This window comes from Macaca nemestrina, chromosome 16 (assembly GCF_043159975.1).
Source record: "Macaca nemestrina isolate mMacNem1 chromosome 16, mMacNem.hap1, whole genome shotgun sequence".
In the NCBI taxonomy this organism is placed as follows: domain Eukaryota; kingdom Metazoa; phylum Chordata; class Mammalia; order Primates; family Cercopithecidae; genus Macaca; species Macaca nemestrina.
This window is the reverse complement of record NC_092140.1, coordinates 91,304,159-91,329,013: the sequence shown is the minus strand read 5'-3', so window position 1 is coordinate 91,329,013 and position 24,855 is coordinate 91,304,159. Positions and strand designations below refer to the sequence as shown.

The window sequence follows — 24,855 nt, the reverse complement described above, 5'->3', positions numbered from 1 at the left end:
TGAGAATTCCCAATATCTGCAGTTAGTATGCTAAAGACCCAGGAGAACCAATGTGTAGTTCTAATCAAAGTACCAAGGTCTGAGAACCAAGAGAGCCAGTGATGTAAGTTTCTATCCAAAAGCTGGCTGGCTCAAGGCTGAAGAAGAGCCGATGTTTCCATCTGAGTCCAAAGGTCAGAAGAGACCGGTATTCCTAGCTCAAACATTCAGGCAGAAGGAGTTTGCGCAACTTTTTTGTTCTATTCATATCTTCAATTGACTAGATGAAGCCTTCTTACATGAAGGAGGGCCATCTACTTTATCTAGTCTACCTGTTCAAATGTTAATCTTACGAAGAAATACCCTCACAGTCATACCCAGAGTGCTGTTTAATCAAATATATTGACACCCAGTAAAATTGACACATAAAATTAACCATCATGCTAGATCATGCTGATGCTGCTGGTCCAGAGAACACACTTTGAGAAACTGTGTGTAATTGATAATCCCCCAAATTGCAGGAGTTGTCCTTGATTTATCAAGGTCCTATTCCCAGACAATGTGTGGTCCTTCCTTACTCTGTTTTAACTCAATTTACTCCAAATTTTGCAGACATACGTGTACATATGTATACATGTGTACATGTTCATCTTAAATTCACACCCTGCAAGAAAGTCTACTTATTTTATTGGTCAACATCTGTTTTGATTTAACCAAATGACTATCCTTTTTTGTTGCTTATCATTCTTTTCTGAATGTCTGACCTCCACCTAGTATCATTTTTCTTCTTCTGAGAGAACACTTCTTAGTATTTGATTTAGTGCAGGTTTGCCTGTCATGAATTTTTAGTTCCTGTTTCTCTAAACGTCTTGAAAATCCACCTCAATATTTGGAAGGATATTTTGAACCAACAGAATTCTAGGTTGGCAGTTATTTTCTTTTAGTGCTTTGAAAATATAATTTTATTGTCTTTTGGCTTTTTTCATTCTGTGTTTTATTTCTTTATTTTATAGGTTAATTCTTGGTCATATTGTTTCTATTCTCCACTCCAACCCACCTGATGTCTGTTTTAAAGGTGTTCTGTATTTTGGGAGTTGATAAGTTTTACTATGATGTTTTCAGGTGATGTGGATTTTCTTTGTATTTACCCTGCTTAGGACTTGTAGAGATTTTCAAATCTGAAGTTTTATCACTTTCATTCAATTTTGAAACTTCCTAGCCATTACCTCTTCAGGTATTGCTTGTGACTCTTTTTATCCTTTTGTTAGAGCTTATCTTAGATAAAAATTAGAGTTTTAAAAATACATTTCTTACTTATGTATCTATATCCTTTCCCCCACTCCTATTTCTCTCTCAGTGATTTTGAGTATTTTCTTTTAACCTATAGTCTACTTTATTAATTCTCTCTTTAGCTGTGTCAAGTCTTCTCACTTCTTAATTTCAATTTTTGTAAGTACTCAAATTTCCATTTGACTTTTGTAGTTTAATATTATCTTCCAACTGGGCGTGGTGGCTCACGACTGTAATCCCAGCACTTTGGGAGGCCGAGGCAGGCAGATCATGAGGTCAGAAGTTTGAGACCAGCCTGGCCTTCATAGTGAAACCCTGTCGCTACTAAAAATATAAAAATTAGCTGGGCATGGTGGTGCGTGCCTGTAATCCCAGGTACTCAGGAGGCTGAGGCAGAATTGTTTGAACCCAGGAGGCAGAGGTTGCAGTGAGCCAAGATTGTGCCATTGCACTCCAGCCAGGCGACAGAGTAAGACTCTATCTAAAAAAAAATTATCTTCCAATTGTCTATCTTATCCAATTGTTTATCTTGGTCCTTAATTTCCTTGGTCTTTAATTTCTTTAATTAAGTTAATTTAGTTAACTTTAATAGTTAATATTTAACTATTAGGGTAAATGTAGTTACCCTAAAGTCTTTGATTATTTATCAGAGCTACCTCTGTCATCTTGTGTTACTTTTGGTATTCAGTAATATCTTCCTCTCTACTTACATGTCTTTTCTTGTTATTATTATGTGAAAAACCTATGTAGTATCTGAAAGATTATAAACATAATATGAAAGTACAAAGTGGTGTTTTCTTCCACAAAAAAATACATTTTCTTCTGGTAAGCATTAGCAATCCTAAACGACCTTAATGAAGTCAAGATTAGAGGGCCAGTCTTTTTTCTGATTCACCAGTTCTTTAAAGTATAGTTCTATAGGGTCTCAACTTAAATCATAAGGGGTTTTCTAAGCTTTTTTTCCTCTTTAGTAGGCTCTGAGCTCTAAACATTTTGTTCAATTTCAGTCATTCAGTTGCTTCTACCAAAACATGTCCATGGGAGATGAGTGGTCCAGAAACCAAAATCATCTTCTTAGAGTTTCTTCTTCAGGGTCATGGTCAAATAATTGACTTCTGTCTTGACTCTCCATTTCCCTCAAAGCAGTATTTCTGGTTTTATCCAGCGTTTTTAGTTGTTCTCAGCAAGAGAATTTGCCTATTATTAAAGGTGGAAATCCACATTATTTTTATATAGTTACTGTGTTTATGATAATATATTTGATGGAGTGTAAATGTTAAAATGGCTTGGTTTTTTTAAAATCACTGATTTCAGCTGGGTTATGTCAGATTCATTCCTTCTGATCCTTAATTATATGATAGAAAAATGTGTAACTTTTTGGTAATTTTTAAGTTGCGTAAAGCTCACCCAATTAAACATTTTCAACTCCTTACATGACTTTATTTTAATGAAGGGTTTTGATGGTAATTTTTTTCCTTTCTTTAAACTTGTGTACATTTTTATATTTAAAGCAGTTCTGCTTTTTTTTAAAATACCAAACTGACAATTTTTATATTTTAATTGGTATTTCTACATCATTTGCGTTTAGTGTAATTACTGACATGATTATATTGATATCTACCAATTTGGTAATTGTTTTAGAATACATTGTTACTTTCCATTTGTACTTTATTTTGTTTTTCTTCTTTTATGCCCTTTGTTGGGTTAATGGAGTATTTTTTTATTATTTCATTTTCTCTCCAATATTGTCTTATTGGAGACAATATTTCAAACATTTTTAAAATGCTTAAAATAAAAGACAACCTTTTAAACATTTTAGGGGCTTCTCTATGGCTTACAATATAAATCTTTAAATTATCAGAATCAGTTTTTAATATTATTACACAGTTTCATGTGTAATAGTGATGCTTGTAACAGTTTACTCCTAATTCCTCTTTTACATCCTTTGTGTTAATGTTGTCATACATTTTACTTTTAAATATCTTATGAAGAAACAGTAGTTAGGGCACCGTGGCTCACACCTGTAATCCCAGCACTTGGGGAGGCCGAGGCGGGTGAATCACCTGAGATCAGCAGTTTGAGATTACTAGCCTGGCCAACACGGTGAAACCCCATCTCTACTAACAATACAAAATTATCTGGGCGTGGTGGCATGTACTTGTAATCCCAGCTACTCCGGAGTCTGAGGCAGGAGAATTGCTTAGAACCCAGGAAGCAGAGGTTACAGTGAGCCGAGACTGTGCCACTGCACTCTAGCCTGGGTGACAGAGTGAGACTCTGTCTCAAAAAAGAAAAAGAAAAAGAAACAGTACACTGCTATTTTGCTCTGGACAGTGAATTTTACTTTAGAACAGTTAAAAATAAATGCATTTTATAGTTTTATTTATCTTTTCTAGCACTCTTGTTTGTATAAATCTGTTTTTGTCTGGTATATTCCTTATACTTGAACTACATTTAAAAGTATTCGTAGTACAAAGTCAGCTACATGAATTACCTCCGTTTTTGTTGTCTAAAAAGGTCTTTATTTTACCATCTTTTTCTGAAGAATTTTTTGGCTACACATGGAATTGTGGATTATATATTTTTAAAATGGCTTTGAAAGGGATTTCATCTCATTTCTTCTGACTTGTACGGATTCTAATGAGAATGTCATTTTTATCTTTGTTCCTCTTTATGGAATGTGTCTTTATTCTCTGAATGCCTTCTTCAGATTTTCTCTTTATACTTGAATTTCAGCAGTGTATTATGATACTCTTTTTTTACTTATTTACTAAAATTCTACTTGGTGTTTTCTGGGCTTCTTGTATCTGTAGTTTTATGACTTCATTGTTTTCGGAAAATTCTCACTCAATATCTCTTCACATATTTCTTCTGCTCTAGTATGTCTCTGTGTTAGTTTTCTATTGCTAGAATAACGCGTTGCCACAAATTTGGCAGCTTAAATCAGCACTGATTTATTAATTATTTCACAGTTCTGTAGGTTAAGAGTCCAACACTCAGGTCACACTGGCCTAAAATGAGGACTTTGGCAGGGCTGCATTTCTTACTGGAGACTCTGGAAGAAAATGCGCTTCCAGGCTCACTCAGGTTACCAGCATAATTCAGTTCTGTATGGCTATAGAACACATGGGCCTGTTTATTTGCCTGCTGTCAGAGCCTTCCCTTATCTCCTAGAACTCACCTTGCATGTGGCCTCCTACATTCAGAATTAGTAATAATGCATCCAGTTTTTCTCAAACTTGGGATCTGTTTTCCCCTTACACGTATCTTTTCTGCCTTCCTCTTTTGCCGTACTTCTCTAGCCAGAGACTTTTCTGCTTTTTAGAGTTCGTGTGGTTAGACTGAACCTACCTACATAATCTAGGATAATCTCTCTATTTTAATGCCCATAACCTTAATTTCACTTGCAAAATCCTTTTTACCATGTAATATAGTTTATTCAAAGGTTCCAGAGATAATGGTTTAGATATCTTTGTGGAGCCATTATTTGGCATATGGCACTTCTCTTTCTGTGATTCCAATCACATTTATGTAGAATTATTTGATAATGTTTAATAGCTTTTGAATGCACCAATGTGCACACTCTCTCCATCGGAGTGTGTGTATATTCTTTTTTCTTTTTGTTTTAATATGTGTGTATTTTATTGGCCTGTCTTCAAATTCACTGAGTTTTCCTTGGCTTCACTGAGTCTTTTGATAAGTCCATTGAAGGCACATCATTTCTTTTACTGTATTTTTTATTTCTACCATTGTTTCTTCTTTACAGTTTCTTTCTTTTGCTGAAAATTTACATCTGTTTATGTATGTTGTCTGCCTTTTCAGCTATTAACTCTTAACATGTTAATCATAGTTACTTTAAATTCTTTGATAGTTCCAACATAGGGTTCATCTGTGATTTTGATTCTATTGATTTTTCTCTGACTTTTTTTTTTCTTGTTTCTTCATGTGTAAGGTAATTTTTAGTTGAAAACTGGACATCATGTATGGGATAGTAGCTCCTGACAGTTGTATTTGTGTTCTAAATGGGCCTGCCTCTCCTTATGCTAAGCCTTTTGTGAGAGGGGTTGAGTCATTTTAGTCTTTTGTTGAACAGGGTTTATGTTTTCTGGTTGTATTTGTTACTCCCTGCATACCATGGACTTTAAATTTCTCTATCTTTACTTTGTGTTTAGTTAGGTGCTAGTTTTTCAGTGTCTTGCTATTTCTGTTCTACCCTGTTCTGATTCAGAGAGGTTCTCTACACTATGCAGTCCCTTCCGCAATAGACTACCATTATCTGTTACTGGGTGCTTGCAAGCCTGGTGTTCAAGGGCATGGGGTTCTCTTTTGTCCTGGTCTAGACTCCATTTTAGTCAAGTGCTGTCCTGGATCTTGAAGGTAGGGCTTTTTCAGTGATTTTGTGCATTTCTACATGATTGGGAATCTGTAAATTTCAGGACTCAGAACGTTTCCCTTCCCCTCCCTCAGAGTAGAAGGTTTTTTATGTTCCTTTCCTCCAGCTGCAACAGGCCTCCTACTGTGCCCCAGAAGTGACAGGAGTTGTTATCTTTCTCTCAGATGCATAAGGCTTCCGTTCTGTAGAGGAGATAGGAAGACGGATGTGGGCAGAACTTTGTGTCTTTTCTGCAGCAATTAATTCTCCCTCCTTTAACCTGGAGCAATGAAGTAAGTTTTCTGCAGTCTTCCATGCTGCCTCCAGTTTTTCTCCTGAGTACTGGTTAGGTTTGAATGCAAGAGCCTGGGTATTCTTGCAAACTCCCCTTGTGTCTATAGCTCTGGGGGTTTTATTCTCTTATAGTCCACACATGGACTTCAGAAATTTATTAAAAAAATTTAGCTGATTTTTTCTTGCCAACTTAATGTGGTGCCCAGTGCTGCTTCTTCCTGTTCTCTGCCTCACGTTAGAAAGTTCATGCATCCTGACTCTTCTTGGAGGTTCCTGTCCTCAGATTTCAAGCTGTTTGATTGCTTGGCAACCTCAGCTCTCTGATGAGGCCTAAAAAAGTTATAATTCTTTAGATTGTCTGGCTTTTTCTTATGATTTTTGTGGGAATGACTCCAGTTTTCTGCATCTGAAATAGAAGTCCATTTCATTTTAAAAGTTCAAATTCTTAATTGATTTTTCAATTTATATATTCAAAAATATTATATTTAACTAAGTACTATACTACAAAACACTCATTAACTGCTATTCCAGAAAACAAATTCCGTAGGTGCTTTACTGGGGAATATTCTTGATAACACCACCTATAACTAAGTGGCAGTGGAAGACTGGTCTGAAGGAAAAGTGGTGCAATTGTAAGAGATATTCCAGCCCACTCCATGGGAAAGCTCTGAAATTGGAATGGCTTCAGAGGTGTCCTCAATTGGGTCAAAGGAACTGGGGTTTCTTTTTTTTTTTTTTTTGTCCTTCTAATTGACCATTGTTTGAATTCACACTGCTCCTAATGAGGGGGCTTAACCTTGGGTGAAGCAGCTCCCTTCTATAGGGAGGGTTTCAACTGTGAGCCATCACCCCACAGTTCTCAGAACTCTCCAGGGAAAGAATGTCTCTATCCTAAAAGAGGATCTTGGTGAGACACCACAGCTCCCACTACATTAAAATTTTTTTTAATATGCTAAATATTTTATTTAAGAGGATAAATGTTGTTACAATTTTCATGTCAAGTATTTAAGACACAATTAGCCTTACCCTTTTTATCACTAGATTTGTTGTTTGGTTTTAGTTAGACTTACATTCTTGAGTTTGTATTTTTATTTCACTATAGTTAACTTTTGTGTCATTTAAGTGGTTGATTGGAAAGAAGGAATTGTTCTACATCAATTTTTTTTTTTACTTTTGTAATTAGTGCACTCCAAACAACTTTTCTAATTGTCTAAGGGCATCCCCCAAAAGCATTACATAATGGCTATTCACAGATGTGATCATGCCACACAATAGCTCTGAATTCCTGGGCTTAAGTGATTTTCCTGCCTCAGCTTCCCAAGTTATTGGGACTAGAGGTGTGCATCATCATGCTCACGTAGGCATTTACACATCTTAAAACTTGAAAAGTGTTTACTTGGAATTTAGTTTACGATATAAAGCAGTAAACTTCTTACTTATAAAAATATTCTATTTAGCTTCAATTTCTTAGTCTTCTATAACTTTATCTGCTTTTTTAACCTTTTCATCATGCATTTGAAAATAATTCTGTTTAGGAGTAATAAAAAGAAAATGCCAGTTTTAAATTTATAAGATCATAGGGAAATAAAATAAGTAAGCATTTTTTTTCAATATCATGTTTTCCGTAGTGGCCACAACCTTAGAAAGCTATAACTTAATAAAATTGTCAGTAGGTAATTATGTCACAGTTTTGCAGATTTAGGATACATTTACTCATCAGCTATTTTAGTATGTTAAATTATATTTAATATTAGAAATTTAGTGACAACAGATAAAGTATTTGAATTCCGTGTCAATTCCTAGTCATAATATATAGCTGATAAGAATTTAACATTACAATGTATGGTTGTTCTATCATTAATACTCTCTTAATCTTGTCTTTTCATCTGTGTTTACCTAAACCCAATCAGTTCACTTACCGATGCCTACGTTTCCTCATTTACATAGGAGCATTCAATTAATAAAAATCTATAGAATTCACTAATGTAATAATTTCTTTTATGTCTGAGTAAATCTTTTAGGTACAATACTTAAGGGTATGTGATTATTTCTTTTTATTCTATGTTTTCTTATTATAACTACCTATTTTATATGATTTAAGAAATAGGAAATTTAAGCACTAATCTTTCAAATCAAATTATTGTTTGTTATATTTATGACATTGTGCTAAAGACCTAGGAGAAGACAAAAAGTAAATAAAATCAAAAGTAAGTAAAAATGACTTTATGAAGTAGCACAAACATAAGGAGTTTGTTAAAATAGAATACACAATGTATGTAGGGCCCTAAATAAGAGTAGAACTATTATATTTTTCTAGAATTCTAAAACATATACCATTAAGAAAAGATCACTTTGTTATGAACTATGTTTATCAGGGGATTCATTTAGATGACAGGAGAGAAAAATTTTCATTTTTTTTAACTAATCTGTGTACTTACAATTACCATGGTCTTGGATATTTCTTGAGGCCAGTTACATTTGACAAGATGTAATAATAATTAAGCCATGGGTTTTCATACATTATTTTTTCCATGGATTATATTTTTATTCATATGAATTTCTTAGAATTAACTGTGAATGAGACTTCCTCAATACAGGTAAAAGTCAAACATGATTGCAGTTTTTAAAAACCATAATTGTAAGCTTTTGTGTTTTAAGTCATATTGTTTTAATCTAATCATTGGAGCTATAGAATTTCATCTAAAGCCTTATTACTTCCTTTGAATATTTTGTTTTGAGTTGGTAATTTTGCAAGAGTGGTTTATAATTTCTCAAGTTGCAACAGGACTTTTCTTCATGGAAATAAGTAATTCTCTTTCTTTTTATTTATTTAATTATTTTTGATTTGTGTAAATTTAAGGGATATAAGTGCAATTTTGTTTTGTGGATATATTGCGTAGTGGTGAAGTCTGGGCTTTTAGTGTATTCATCACCTGAATTATGTACATGGTACCCATTAAGTAATTTCTTACCTCTCACTCCCGCCTTCCACCCTTCAACCCTTCCAAGTCATCAACCTCCAGTGTCTATCATTCCATATTCTGTCCATGTGTACATATTATTTAGCGCCCACTTATAAGTGAGAACATGTGCTATTTGCCTTTCTGTTTGAGTTACTTCACTTAAGATAATGGCCTCCAGTTCCAGTAATTTAATTCTTTTTCTTAAGAGTTTATACTTACTATTAAGAAAACTAGCCAAATTCAAAATAGTTATCAATCAAGCATCTTAAACACTTCATTAGTGTGACTTAAGGGGAAAAAATAGACTGGGGAGAATAGAATGAGTGGCTTGAAATTGTATGCTTTTCAACCCACACTTGATAAAGTCTGTGGTTAGAGCCCAAGAACTTAACCAAATATTAAGTTATTAGAGTATAAGATTATAAACTCACTCAGACTGTGCAGGGCAGATTCCCCTACATAGGGAAATACACTTTTGTATTACTTCTGTGCATAAAATGTCTTAGACTAAATAAACAGTTTTTTTGTTTTTGTTTTTTGTTGCAAAATAGGGGTCTTGCTCTGTTATCCAGGCTGGAGTGTAGTGGCATGATCATAGCTCACTGCAACATTGACCTCCTGGGCTCAAGCGATCCTCTTGCCTCAACCTCTTGAGTAGCTAGGATCACAGGTGCCCACCACCACACCTCGCTAATTTTTTAATTTTTTGGTAGAGACAGGGTGTCACCATGTTGCCCAGGCTGGTCTTGAACTCCTGCACTCAAGCCATTCTCCTTCTTCAGTCTTCCAAAGCGCTGGGATTATAGGTGTGAGCCACCGTGCCCAGCCTAAATGAATGTTTTTGAATAAATGAAAATAAACTTTTAGAGAAAATTGAAAAATTACTCTTTAGAATTTTCCTCTAAAGTCAGTACATTATGCCAGTTTTTCTTACAAAATTATTTGCTGAAGAATACCTGGTTTTATTCTGGTGGCTATATGTTCTTTGTATTTTTATTTTAAGGAGAAAATTTTATTTATTTTTATAGGACTTAAGGGCATGGGCTTTTCTCACATTAACATAGCTTTTAATTTTTTTTAACATATTAACAGGTAGCTGTCTCATATGTGTCTTGGAATTGGGGAAAAGGAGTTTTATATTGTGTGTTTCTTTGAGATGAGAACAGAAATAACAAAATGACAATATAGCCACAATATGTCTTTTTTTGGGTATTTTTTGTAATTAATCCTTATTTTCAGGTGATAAAGGAGGGTCTTAGGATGAAGTTTGTGTTCGTACCATTTTCTTTCAGAATTTAAATTGTGTAACAATGAAGCGAATTTATACAGCATTTATAACCTTGTTTGAAATACATTGTGGGGACTCTAAATAGCAACAACAACAAAAACTGTTTTCTTCACTGTGAAAAATGAGGATGAAGTTTTTCCATTTAGAATATTTTGCTGTTGTAATTCCAGCAGAATTATTTGATAATGGTTTATATACATAAAACTTCTAATCTCTTGCTGAGTAAAATATTATATTCTTTGCCGCCATTAGAAAATTAAAATTCTCATTGCAGGATGATATGTAAGAGCAACATTTAATATTCTAATAAATTTTATAAGAAAATATTTGTAAAAAATCTTAATAGGGATTCACTTCATGAGAAATAACTATTACCCTTAAGTCAAGATAATTGGAAATAATGTCTATTTATACATACTTACAGACAGAAGTAATCAGTTGCTCGGATTAATTGAAGTTTCTATTTCATATTTAACTTAATCACCAGTAACAGTATTTTTGTAATTCTGAAGCCTCTGAAATCACACAGAAATCTGTAAAATAGGGGAGAAAGTTCTCAAACTGGGATAAAAAATGTTCCTGGCTTTAACTCAATAATAGTCCATTAAATCCAATAGCTATGATGCAAACCTCCATGAATCAATAATTTTTCTAAAATAATTTTACTCTCACTTATTAATCTTAAGAAAAATAAATAATCATACTTCATTTAGAATTGAGCATCAGAAACTATTATATCTAGATTTTTCTCCTTTTAATAAACTCACTCTTACCATTTTCACCATTTCTTAGTAGAGGGAATTAGTTTAGCTGGGAAGAGCTGTAGGACGTGAGTTTAGAGATTTGAAGGAATTAATGAAATTGTAGATTCAAAAAAGAATCTCTTTGTATTCACTAACAGATAACTTCCTGTGATTATGCTTATTCAGTGACTTCAGGTGGCCTTTCTTTTGCTGGCTTCTTTGTTAATTCTTTCTAATAGTAAATACTCTCATTAAAACAGTCATTCTCAAAGTGTGTTTCCTGGATCAGTAGCATCAACACCACGAGAATTTGTACTTCTAACAAATGCTCGCTGTACACACAGTCCTGCTGAATCAGAAACTAGGGTGGGACTCAGCAGTTTGGTTAAATGGACTCTCCAGGTGATTCTGATCCACACCAAAGCTTGAGAAGCAGTGTCTTCAGGAGGTCCTTGCTTTAGGAATTACAGAGTAGGAAAGACTATTGAAATCTCTTAATTTCAGTAAGTCTGCCAAATCCCCTTCAAATCCCTTTTTCTTATGGAAAATTGTTCCTCCAGAAGTTTCTAAATATATGTGGCAGTGACCAAACTTGAGTTTTCTCCATGCTTTCTCCTTTCTCTAGAGCTGTTGACACAGGTAAGAGGAGACAGAGTTAAACAGAAGTGCTGATGGTGAGACTTAGAGTGCTCAAAGATTTGAAACTTGGCTGTTTCCAATTTAGCAAAGAAGTCATCCAATATTATTCTCTAATAACTATTTAATTGCTTAAAAAATTAAAAAGATGCCATAGTTTAGTTTTAAACCTTAGTAATATATTACAAATTATTTTATGGTTAATTACCTTTTTTTCATTTATAAATGTTTGCCTCATGTGTAACACAATGTTACCTGGCATTGTGGCAGAACTTGTATTATTTTGTAACATTGTTTAATTGCTAACTGTACATATCTTCTGTGTAGAAGAATGTGTGCTCATCTAATATATTGATTTTGATTTGTTTAATGTATCAGAATCACATTTTGTGAGTGTAAATATGGGTGTGTTCAAAGTAGATTGAAAAAAGTGAACATTATTGACCTCTCACTGTGTGCTGGGTGCTTTTCTGTGTACTTTACATTCCTTAGCTGATTTAATCCTCACTGGGTAGGTACTGCAATCATCTTCATTTTGCAGACATAGAAAGCCTAATGTGCCTAAAGTGACCTAGCTAGTGTATGATAGAGCCAGGATTCTAGTCTAAGCAGTCTTACGCCAAAGCACTTTTTTTTATCTAAGACAGATAAATCTGTTACTGTGTTATTCATTTGTCTGAGCAGAAATATTTTCTTCATCCCCATTTTTTACTTTTACATGTACCAAAGTATTTTTAAGAATGTCAAATAGTGCTTATGTATGACTATTAACATTCAACAGTGAACTATATAGTAATACAGCAGCTTGTAAAGAAAAGTAAATGGGCTTATGAAATGGAAAATGCCTAGTTTGGCACAGCATTCAACTGTATTACAGTGAATTTCAGTTATTCCCTTATTTGTCCAGATTTCAGGTAATACCTCCTTGAGAACAAGAATTAAATTATTTGTAACTGGCACGGTGACCCACATTGTCAGTGTTCAAAATCATCTTCTTTGATGGATAGATACATAGAGAAGGCATATAAGAACTCGTTTACATGACACTCATAGAGCTATGAACAGTCTTTGGCCCTTTTGGGTGGCATAACCCCAATCTTTTTCATAGTATAGTCATTCCAATTTAGCTGAAAACTTTCAGTAGCCTTATGACTATATGTGAAACTGTACGGGGTGTCCCTTATACATGAAGCTTGCTATTATTCCATGGGATAGAAAGGACATTTATGATTTATAAGATTTTAATTTAGAAGTAAAGTTTATTTGACATTTTATATTGAATTATATTTATTAGTTTTTATGTCTTAATTTCAACAGCATCACTGCAAAACTTGAAAGAGCTTTAGAAAAAGTTGCTCCTCTTCTTCGTGAAATTTTTGTAGACTTTGCCCCATTCCTATCTCGTACACTTCTTGGCAGTCATGGACAAGAGCTATTGATAGAAGGTATGATTTCTCTCTCTATTCTAATTATTTTAGTTTCCTATAATGTATGTATTAATCATGGCATAATTTGTGCTTCTAGAGGAATATATATTTCCAAAAGAATGTAAAGGCATTACTTCACAAATTTTAATAAGATATTCAATATGTTTTCTCTTCACTCATTTTTTTTTAAACAACATGTTTGCATGGTCAATACCAATAAGAGAACTTTGAAGATGAAGAACATTGAAAAGGTGTCAGAATGGGAGGCTTTGGCTCTTTAATCCATTTATCAGGGCTGACGTATATCCTGTCATTAAGATAACCTGTTTATTAAGCAGTGATCTCTGACATTTCCTTGTGACTCTGAGAGCCATGCATCTTTAAGTGATTTTTCTTATTCACATAACATTTGTAGTGTGAGAATCCTTAACTAAGAAGACATTAAAAATCTAGAGAAATACTTAAAGAATTGGTGAAGCCGTTGTCTCCTCAACAGCAGCTTAAATAGAGTAAGGAGCCAAATGAGATAAATTTACTAGGTGAGTGGCTTTGAAAAATATGGTTGATCAAAATCTTATTTCTTTTTAAAAAATGTTGTTTTACAAATATTTCTGAGCTTCAGAAAGAATTAGACAATATCAAGATGATCTGTAGGTGAATAACGGCTTTAGATGCCATTTCAAGTAGTCCTGGGATTTAGCATCCTTGTATATCTTTTTTGCTTTTCACTTCCTGTTTACTGCAGAAGAAAGAGAGTTTTCCTGTGCCTGTTCTGTTATCGTCACAACTGCTTCTACTTAGTGTTACTATTAGGAAGACTCAGCATCTTGGAGCAGACTTTGAATCCTAGTTCAACTACTTTCTTAACTTTGTGGCCTTTGTGAATTACTTAGCCACTTTGTATCTTAGTTTCCTTTCTATAAATTGGAGTCAATGATAGCACTTTAGGGTTCTTGTGAAGATTAAATTATGCAGTGCATTTGAAGCTCTTAGAATATTGTCACATAATGAGCTCAGGTTTCCAAAAGTACTGAGTACCTTCTGGGCTAAGTACTATGTTACATACTTTTGATATATAAGTAAACAGACAAAGATCCTTTTCTTCAGATGGAGCATATATTCTTACGAGGACACAAAATCAATAAGCATTAAACAAAATGAATAATTAAATTATATAGGGTGTTAGAATATAGCAAATGTTATGTAAAAGGATAAATACAACACACAGAGAATTGGGATTACAGAATGGCAAGGTTAGGTTGAAGTTTAAAGAGAGTGGTCAATTTTAAATAGACCTCATGGTAAAAGTTACATTTGAGCAAAAACTTACATAGTAAGTAATAAAACTTCCTTAATAAATGCCTTATAGCTTATTAGAAGAGGAGTGTTCTGTGCAGAGAGAACAGTCAGTACATTGACCCTAAAATGAGGATAGAAAGATGTTCTTGGTATGATCTACCAACAGGAAAAATGCCAGTCTCATGTGAACCAGAAGGACAGTAGTCGAATATTAGGGCCAGAGAAGTAGTGGGTTATTTGGCTTTAACTAGTGTGTTGTAGGGAGGCTGCTGATGTGTTAAGTAGGAATGTCACCCTGGATGCTACTATTGTCATTATGATACTCGCACCTAGAAAGCGAAGTATTAAATGCTCTGAAGAATGGGATTCTGAGAAGAACCGTGCTAATTTAAAGCAGCCCCAAAATGAACTTTACAAGTTCTTGGAAGCTTAAAAACTATTGCTTGGCCACAGATTGTGTGTATAATTTATATAGCTTTGTTCTAGATGTGTATGATTGGTTACACAAAATCATATATTCATTGATTCATTCAAAACAGGAGAAATATTCCTTATGGAGCTTACAGTTGAATGAGCAAAAAGACATAAAAACCAATAATTAAAATTAAATAGGATATGTGCTATAAAAGGTAGAGTGGGAAATGAGACTAGATGGCCTACTGACCACTTGCAGGGCACATATTCTTCTAATGGGGTCAGTGAGGTAGTTGTGTATACCTGGTCTTACTCCTGCTGCTATAAAGCCACTTCCTCATATTTATGAGGACACACGTTTGAAAGCGTTATGTTCCGTGCTTCTACCTAACTCCTGTAACAACTCAACCCAGACTTCTGAATTCCAGACATAGTTGAAGTTACCTAGCATAGACATCTAAACCCTTATACTCCAGGGATACCTCAAACTCTGTTTATTCAAAGTTTGTTTTCCCTCCATTTACTTTTCCTTCTAAATTTATTTATTTTGTCATTAGCATTACTATTAATGCAAACATTTGAGGTGAAAATTTGGTTTTTCTTTAGCTCTTTTCTCCTTCAACTTTAATATTTACAATTACTTCATGAGAATGAATAATTTCCGAAAACAATATTTAGAGGCTAGTTTTTCAAATATTATTAACATTACAAATTTTATATCAAGCCATGTATAAAAACCTTCCACAGTAGCCTAAATATTATGTTAGCTGAAAGTGGTGGCATCATAGTTACGGAGTCTGAAAGGTACCAGGTTATCAGTTGGTCCTTCTTGAGTTCCTTTTTTTGCTTTTAATTCTTTTGATTTCCTGTAGTTAGATGCTGTTGAGGAGCAAGAATGCTGGTTATTGATATTTTTATTTTCATGCTTTTCTGTAACATGTGTTACTTTGTTAAAATAAAGAAGTTCAATAAACATCATTGAAAAAAACAAATCTTAAATGTTTCCTCATTCCCTACAAGATAAAAGCCTTTTATTTTTTCTGTTGCTATCTATCTTTTCCTAAAACGATTTGATAGGTTTTACAGAAATGTATAAATACTGACCAAAGACATAATGAAATAAAACAAGGAATAAAGTTAGTCATGTAATAATGTTAGTAGTGAGTCCTGCACTGTTACTAAAACTAAGACAAATTCTATACAAGTTTTCTAGCCGCCAGAGCAAAGGCACAATTAAGTTATAAGACTCATGTTACTGGTTCTTAAGTGACAGTTTGTGGCAATTTTACGTTAACTGCTCTGTATTGGAAAATCAGGAACCCCTGTGTGTAGCTACTTTCCAGAATCTTCCATGGCCACACATTCAAATTGTTTCTTATTTATTTCTTCTCATCAATGCACAGAGAAAAATGACAGAGTAATTGAGAGCTATTTTTTTTTTAGCTTCTCTGTTTACCTCAGATATTCTGAATTGAGTGGAAAGACCATTAAGAATAAGCCTTCATTGTTATTAGTGCATCCAGGTGAACTTGGATTTTCTTTTTTAATGTAACTATGCTAGAAATGAAATATTGGAACAGGTTAGATATTTAAAAGTTCATTTTGTGTTCCCTTGGCAGAATACAATTATATCTTGTAACTTTCTACGCTCAAAGAATTTTAATACATCCTACTTTTTAATCTATATGGATGTAATATTTATGTCTTTCTTTGCTGATGTTAAAATGACTTTTCTTTATAAAATGATGACAGCAAATGATCGATTTTTAGGTTTCGAGTTTTGTTTTTTAAATGCCAGTAACTTGGCAGTATAAGAAGCTGACAACCCTAAAATATGATCCTTTAAATTTTGGCTAGTTCATACAACCCAAAACTCTAGAAACCATAGTTCTTTTTTTTTTTTTTTTTTTTTTTTTTTGAGACGGAATCTGTCTCTGTCACCCAGGCTGGAGTGCGGTGGCGCGATCTCGGATCACTGCAAGCTCCGCCTCCCGGGTTTACGCCATTCTCCTGCCTCAGCCTCCCAAGTAGCTGGGACTACAGGCGCCCGCCACCTCGCCCGGCTAGTTTTTTGTATTTTTAGTAGAGATGGGGTTTCACCGTGTTAGCCAGGATGGTCTCGATCTCCTGACCTCGTGATCCTCCGCCTCGGCCTCCCAAAGTGCTGGGATTACAGGCTTGAGCCACCGTGCCCAGCTGAAACTATAGTTCTATAAAAGAATGACTTTCAGTATCCCTCATAATTTGGTCATAACCCTCCCTTCCAGACCCAACTAGTCTTTATCTTCTTCCTATAAAAAAACATTTCCTAAACCTGTAAAGAGGTTCACGTACTATCACATTTCCTTGTTTTTGTACAGCTCTTCTTTCTGCATTGAATCCTTTTTTTTTTTTTTTTAATCCCCCTGAATTATACTCATCCTTTGAGTCCATTTCAGGCTCATTAAGCAAATTAATGTCACGACTTCTGTGCTCCTATGGTATTTTACTTATGTAATATTAATAAAAGTATTTTATACTTATTGAAATAGGAAATATCTTATTGTTTATTACCTAACTTAGATTCTGGTACATCATAAATATTCAGTGTTTTTCCCTTGTACTTGAATAGAATATTATTTTTCTTTCTTGGGAGGCCGAAGCAGATGTGTTGCTTGAGGTATTATGGTAGTTGCATAAGGAGAAGAAAGAGAAAAGGGCAGAAAGCATATGTGAAGGAATAATGGCTAAAAAACTTCTCAAATTTTAGGAGTCAGACATATGAACTGAAGCTCAACAAGCTCCCATGGGATAAATTCAGACACACACACACACAGACACATTTTAATCCAACTATTGAAAGTCAAAAATAATCTCGGAAAAAGCAAGAGAAAATTGTAATGTACAATGAGCCTCTATAAGTTATCACCAGGTTTCTTAGTACAATCCATGCATGCTGGAAGGCAGTGGGATGATATATTTAAAGCGCATGAAGTAAAAAGCAAAACAAAACAAAAAGAAACTGTCAACCAATAATACTACCTCCAGCAAAACTCCTTTAAAAATGGAGAAGAAATTAAGAATTTTCCAGATAAACAAGAGCTGAGAGCATTTATTACTACTAGATCTAACCTATGAGAAATGCAAAAGGGAGTCCTTGAACTCAAAAGGAGGGATTCTAAACATTAAATCAAAGCCATATGAAAATAAGGTCTGCAATAGACATATTACAAATATAAAACTTTATTATTATAATTTTGGTTCTATTGTTTTAAAAGATTAAAAGCCAAAAATGTAAAAGCAAACCTATGAATCTATGCTACTGGGTAAGCAATATATAAAGATACGACTTGTGACATAAGTAACATAACTTGTGCAAATGACTGAGCTGTAAAGGAACAAAGTTTTATATGCGATTGAAGTTAAGTTGTTCAGTTTAAAATGAATTGTTATAACTTTAATATGTTTTATATAATCCACATGATAGCCACAAAGAAAATATCTACAGAAATTACACACAAGAACAAGAGAGAAAGCACATCACAACAAAATTCAGCTACACACAAAGGAGGGAAGTACGGGAAGAAATAAGGGACAAAAATGCAATGACATACAGAAAACAACAAAATTAAAATAGTTCTTCCCCTTTCAGTAATTATTCAGGATGTAAATGGATAAAAATTCCTCAATCAAAAACATAGATTAGCTGAATGGATAAAAAATCAGGAACTAACTATGTGCTGTCTTTAAGAGACGCTCACTTTAAATCTAAGGGCACACAGAGGTTTAAAGTGAAAGAGTAGAAAATGATATTCTGTCCAAATAGTAACCAAAACAGAACAGGGATAGTTATATTAATATAAGACAAAATAAACTTTTGAAACTGTTACATGAGACAAAGAAGAGCAATATATAAGGATAAAAAGGTTAATTCACAAAGAAAATATAACAATTATAAATTTATATGTACCAAACATGTGCATTCCTAAATATAAGAAGCAAATATTAACAGACTTGAAGGGCAAAAAGTTCTGCAATTATAGTGGGAGACATTCATATCTCAATTTCAATAATGGATAAAACAACCAGGTAAAAGGCGAATAAGGAAATAGATGACTTGAACAGCACTACAGACCAATTGGACTTGACAGACCTATAAAGAATACTTCACCCAATAATATCAAAATATACATTTTTCTCAAGTGTATATGGAGCTTCCTCTAGGTTAGACCATATGTTACGTCATTAAACAAGTCTTAATACATTTAAAATGATTAAAATCTTAACAGAGTATCTTTTCTAATCACCATGGAATGAAACTAGAAATAAAAAGTAGAAGGAAATTTTAAAACTCCATAAATACTTAGAAATGAAACAACATATTTTGAATAATAAAAATAAAAACTAGAAGGAAATTTTGAAACTCCATAAACACTTAAAAATAAAACAACATATTTTGAATAACTGATGGTCAGGGAGAACTCACAATGGAAATTAGAAAATAAATGAAAACTGAAACACGACATACCAAAACTATGGCATGAGGGTAAAGTAAAGCTAAGAGGGAAGTTTATTGTTATATATATTTACATTTTAAAAAACCTCAAAACAACGATCTAAAGGAACAAACCAAGCCTAAAGCTAATAGAAGAAAAGAAACAGTAAAAATCAGAGCAGAGCTAAACAAAATAGAGAATAGAAAAGCAATAGAAAAAATTCAACATAACCAATAGGTGATTATTGTTATTCTTTGAATATAAAAAACTGTATTTCCAAAAAATAGGTTTTTGGGAAACAAGTGGTATTTGGTTACATGAGTAAGTTGTTTAGTGGTGATTCATGAGATATTGGTGTACCCATTACCTGAGCAGTATACACTGAACCCAATTTGTAGTCTTTTATCAGTCACCCCCTCCCACCCGTTCCCCCGAGTCCTCAAAGTCCATTGTATCATTCTTATGCCTTTGCATCTTCATAGCTTAGTTCCCACTTATGAGTGAGAACATAACGATGTTTGGTTTTCCATTCCTCAGTTGCTTCACTTGGAATAATAGTCTTTAGCTCCATCCAGGTTGCTGAGAATGCTATTAATTTATTCCTTTTCTGGCTGAGTAGTATTCAATCATACATATATATCATAATTTCTTTATCCACTTGATTGATGGGCATTTGGTCAGGTTTTATATTTTTGCAACTGCAGATTGTGCTGCTGTAAACATGTGTGCGCAAGTATTTTTTTCATATAATGACTTCTTTTCCTTTGGGTAGATACCCAGTAGTGGGATTGCTGGATCAAATGGTATTCTATTTTTAGTTCTTTGAGGAATTTCCAGACTTTTCCTTAGTGGTTGTACTAGTTTACATTCCCATCAGCAGTATAGAAGTGTTCCGTGTTCACTGCATCCATGCCAACATCTATTGTTGTTTGATTTTTTGATTATAGCCATTCTTGTGGGAGTAAAGTGGTATCTCATTGTGGTTTTGATTTGCATTTCCCTGGTCATTAGTGATGCTGAGCATTTCTTCATATGTTTGTTGGCCATTTGTATATCTTATTTTGAGAATTGTCTATTCATGTCCTTAACCCAGTTTTTGATGGGATTGTTTGTTTTTTGCTTACTGACTTGAGTGCCTTTTAAATTCTGGATATTAGTCCTTTGTTAGATGTATAGATTGTGAAGATTTTTCCCCACTCTGTGGGTTGTCTGTTTATTCTGCTGACTGTTCCTTTTGCTGTGCAGAAGCTCTTTAATTAAGTCCCTCATATTTGTCTTGGTTTTTGTTGTATTTGCTTTTGGATTCTTGATCATGAAGTCTTTGCCTAAGCCAGTGTCTAGAAGGGTTTCTCTTAATGTTATCTTCTAGAATTTTTATAGTTTCAGGTCTTAGATTTAAGTACTTGATCCATCTTGGGTTGATTTTTTTATAAGGTGAGAGATGAGGATCGGGTTTCATTCACCTATATGTGAATAGCCAATTATCCCAGCACCATTTGTTGAAAGAGTATCCTTTCCCCACTTTATGTTTTTGTTTGCTTTGTCGAAGATCAGTTGGCTGTAAGTATTTGACTTTATTTCTGTGTTCTCTATTCTGTTCCATTGGTCTGTGTGCGTATTTTTATACCAGTACCATGCTGTTTTCCTGACTATGGCCTTATGGTATAATTTGAAGTCAGGTAATGTGATGCCTCCAGATTGGTTCTTTTTGGTTAGTCTTGCTTTGGCTATGTGGGCCCTTTTTTGGTTCCATATAAATTTGAGGATTGTTTTTTCTAGTCCTGGTTGTATTTTGTATGATGGTTGTATTTTGATGGTAATTGCATTGAATTTGTAGATTGCTTTTGGTAGTATGGTCATGGTCATTCTCACAATATTGATTCTACCCATCCATGAGCATGGGATGTGTTTTTATTTGTGTTTATGATTTCCTTCAGCAGTGTTTTGTAGTTTTTCTTGTAGAGCACTTTCACCTTTTGGTTACGTATATTTCTGAGCACTTTATTTTATTTTTTGCAGCCATGCTAAAGGGGTTGAGTTCTTGATTTGATTCTTGGCCTGGTTGCTCTTGATGTATAGCAGAGCTACTGATTCATATACATTAACTTTATATGCTGAAACTTTGCTGAATTCATTTATCAGTTCAAGGAGCTTTTTGGAGGAGTCTTTAGGTTTTTCTTTAGGGTTTTCAACAAACAGCGACAGTTTGACTTTACCAATTTGGATGCCCTTTATTTTTTTCTCCTGTTTGGTCTGATATAAGAATATCTACTCCTGCTCACTTTTGGTGTCCATTTGCATGGAACGTCCTTTTCCACCCTTTAACCTTAATTTTATGTGAATCCTTATGTGTCAGATGAGTCTCTTAAAGCCAGCAGATACTTGTTTGGTGAATTCTTATCTATTTTGTAATTCTGTGTTTTTAAGTGGAGCATTTAGGCCATTTACATTAAATGTTAATATTGAGATATGAGGTAGTATTCCATTTATTGTGCCATTTGTTGCCTGAATCCTTTTTTTTGTTTGTTTGTATGTAATTTTGTTTTATAGGTTCTGTGAGATTCATGCTTTAAAGAGTTTCTGTTTTGATGTGTTTCCAGGATTTGTCAAGATTTAGAGCTCCTTTTAGCAGTTCTTGTTTTGCTGGCTTGGTAGTAGAGAATTCTCTCAGCATTTGTTTGTCTGAAAAAGAGTGTATCTTTCATTCATTTATGAAGATTAGTTTCTCTGGATACAAAATTCTTGGCTGATAATTGTTTTGTTTAAGGAGACTGAAGATAGGGTTCTAGTCCCTTCTAGCTTATAGGGTTTCTGCTGAGAAATCTGCTGTTAATCTGATATGTTTTCCTTTATAGGTTACCTGGTGCTTTTGCCCTGCAGCTCTTAAAATTCTTTCATTTGCCTTGATTTTAGGTAACCTGATGACTGTGTGCCTAGATGATGATGTTTTTGCAACGAATTTCCCAGATGTTCTTTGAGTTTCTTGTATTTGGATGTGTAGATCTCTACCAAAGCTGGAGAAGTTTTCCTCAATTATTCCCCTAAATATGTTTTCCAAACTTTTAGATTTCTATTCTTCTTCGAGAATGCCAGTCATTCCTAGGTTTGGACATTTAACATAATCCCAAACTTGGAGGCTTTGTTCATTTTTAAATTCTTTTTTTCTTTGTCTTTGCTGGTTTGGGTTATTTTGAAAACCTTATCTTCAAGCTCTGAATTCGTTTCTTCTGCGTTTTCAATTCTGTTGCTAAGAGTTTCCAGTACATTTTACGTTTGTCTAAGTGTGTCCTTTGTTTTCTGAAGTTGTGATTGTTTTTTATGTATGCTATCTATTTCACTGAAGATTTCTCTCGTCGTAACTTACATCTTTTTTCAATTTCCTTAAGGTAGACTTCACCTTTCTCTAGTGCCTCCTTGATTAGCTTAATAATCAACCTGAATTCTTTTTCTGGCAATTCAGGGATTTCTTCTTGGTTTGGATCTATTGGTAGTAAGCTAGTGTGATTTTGGAGGGGGGGGGATGTTAAAGACTATTATTTTGTCATATTATACGAATTATTTTTATGGTTCCCTCCCATTTGTATAGGCTTTGTCAGAGGGAACATCTGGGGCTCAAGGCTGCTCTTCAGATTCTTTTGTTCCACACAGTGCTCCCTTAATGTCATATTCTCCCCATTTTCCTAGGGGTGTGGCTCCCTGCTAGCCAAACTGTAGTGATTGTTTTTTCCTTCTGGATCCAGCCACCCATCAGGGCTACCAGGCTCCAGGCTGGTACTGGGGTTTGTTTGTACAGAGTCCTGTGATGTGAGCCATCACAGTTCTTCAGATGTGATGTGAACAACCTTCAGTTCTCTCAGTTGTGGATACCAGCACCTGCTCCAATGGAGGTGGCAGGGGAGGGAAATGTACTCTCTTATGGTCCTTAGTTGTAGTTGTTTAATGCACTAGTTTTGTACTGGCTGGCAGGAGGTGGTGCTTTCCAAAGAGCATCAGCTGTGATAGTATAGGGAGGATCAGGTGCTGGTATAGGGAAGATGGGCAGGGCCCTAGATCTCACAAGAGAATATGATCTTTGTCTTCAGCTATCAGGGTTGGTAAGGAAGGATCATCATGTGGGGGCAGGATTAGGCATTTCTGAGCCCTTGAACTGGGCTTGCTGTGGCTGCAATGGGGGTGTGTGGTTCCCAGCTCAATGGTGTTATGTTCCCAGGAGGATTATGGCTGCCTCTCCTGTGTCAAGCAGGTTGTCAGGGAAGTGCAGGAAAGCCGGCAGTTACAGGCCTCACCCAGTTCCCACTCAACCCAGAAGGCTGGTCTCATTCCCACCATGCGTCTTCCAGCAGCATCAAGTTTGTTTCCAGGCAGTGGGTGAGCAGGGCTGAGAACTCACCCCAGGCTAATGGCCTGGAAAGCAAGCAGGGCTTTTGCCTCTCCTGCCTGTCAGGTCTTCACACCGAATTCTTGCCTTCCCCCAAGTTCTGGCCAGGAAACTTCACATTCCTTTGGAATTGTTACAAAATTCAGCTGGAGGTTTCCTTCTCCCTGTAGTCTTTTCCCAGTTCTTCTGGCAGCCCTCCCCAAAGAGCCCAGTGGACACGTCAGAAATGGCTTCCCTGGGGACCCAGAGAACCCACAGGGCTTTTCCCTGCTGCTTCCTCTACCCTGTATTTTGCTTGGCTCTCTAAATTGTCTCAGTTCCAGGTAATGTCAGAATCTTTTCCAGTGATCTAGACCCTCACATTCCCCATTGAGGGTGTGCATTCAGGGGCAGATGATCCCCCTTTCCCATTTTCACAGTTGGACACTCACCGTATTTGGGCTGTCTCCCAGGTTCTGCAGGAGCAATCCACTTCCTTCAAAGGGTCTGTGAATTATCTTGGCTTTCTTGGCATATTCCTCTTGAAGCAAAAGTTGATAACGTGAGTCTCCACATTCTGCTCTGTCCATCCAAGTGGGAGCTGCAATTCAGTCTTGCCTCCTATCTGCCATTTTCCCCCCTCCCCCAAAATAGTTTATTTTATTGAAACTATGAACAAAATTGAAAAACCTTTAGCTTGATTTAGGGAAAGAAAAAAGAAGATTCAAATAAAGTAAAAAAATGAAAGAATAGGCATTATAACCAATGCCACAGAAATATAAAAGGATTGATTATAAGAGAATACTATGAATAATTTTATGCTGAAAAATTAGATACATAGAGGAAGTGAATAAGTTCCTGGAACCACACAACCTACCCAGACTTAATCATGAAGAAACAAACCATGAACAGACCTATAACAAATAAGGATATTCAATTAATAATAAAAAAAACTCCCAACAAGGAAAAGTCTAGGATCAGATGACTTGACTGTTGCATTTTTCCAAATGTTTAATAATAATTAACACCAACCCTCCTCAAACTCATTCAAAAAAAATTGAACAGGATAGAATATTTGCAAACTCATAATATGAGGTCAGCATTGCCCTGATACTGAAACCAGATGCAGTACTAAATGACAACTATAAAACCAATATCCCTTTTGAATATTAATTCAAAATTCTTCAACAAAATACTATAAACTGAATTTGGCAGCATATTAAAAGGATTATATACCATAACCAAGTAAATTTTATTACTGAAATGCAAGAATGGTTCAGCATATAAAAATTGACCAACATAATGCATCACACAGAAT

General features: G+C 34.8%; 1 protein-coding gene across 5 annotated transcripts in view; it reads left to right on the top strand.

Moving 5' to 3' along the window:
* LOC105486020 (neurobeachin) overlaps positions 1 to 24,855 on the top strand; it is a 747,447-nt gene that overhangs the window by 276,270 nt on the left and 446,322 nt on the right. For all 5 annotated transcript variants that reach the window (XM_011748656.3, XM_071081645.1, XM_071081644.1 and 2 more), the window contains one exon: positions 12,883 to 13,010. In XM_011748656.3, coding sequence (XP_011746958.1) covers positions 12,883 to 13,010 — 128 coding nt within the window. The remainder of the gene's footprint in view (positions 1 to 12,882; positions 13,011 to 24,855) is intronic.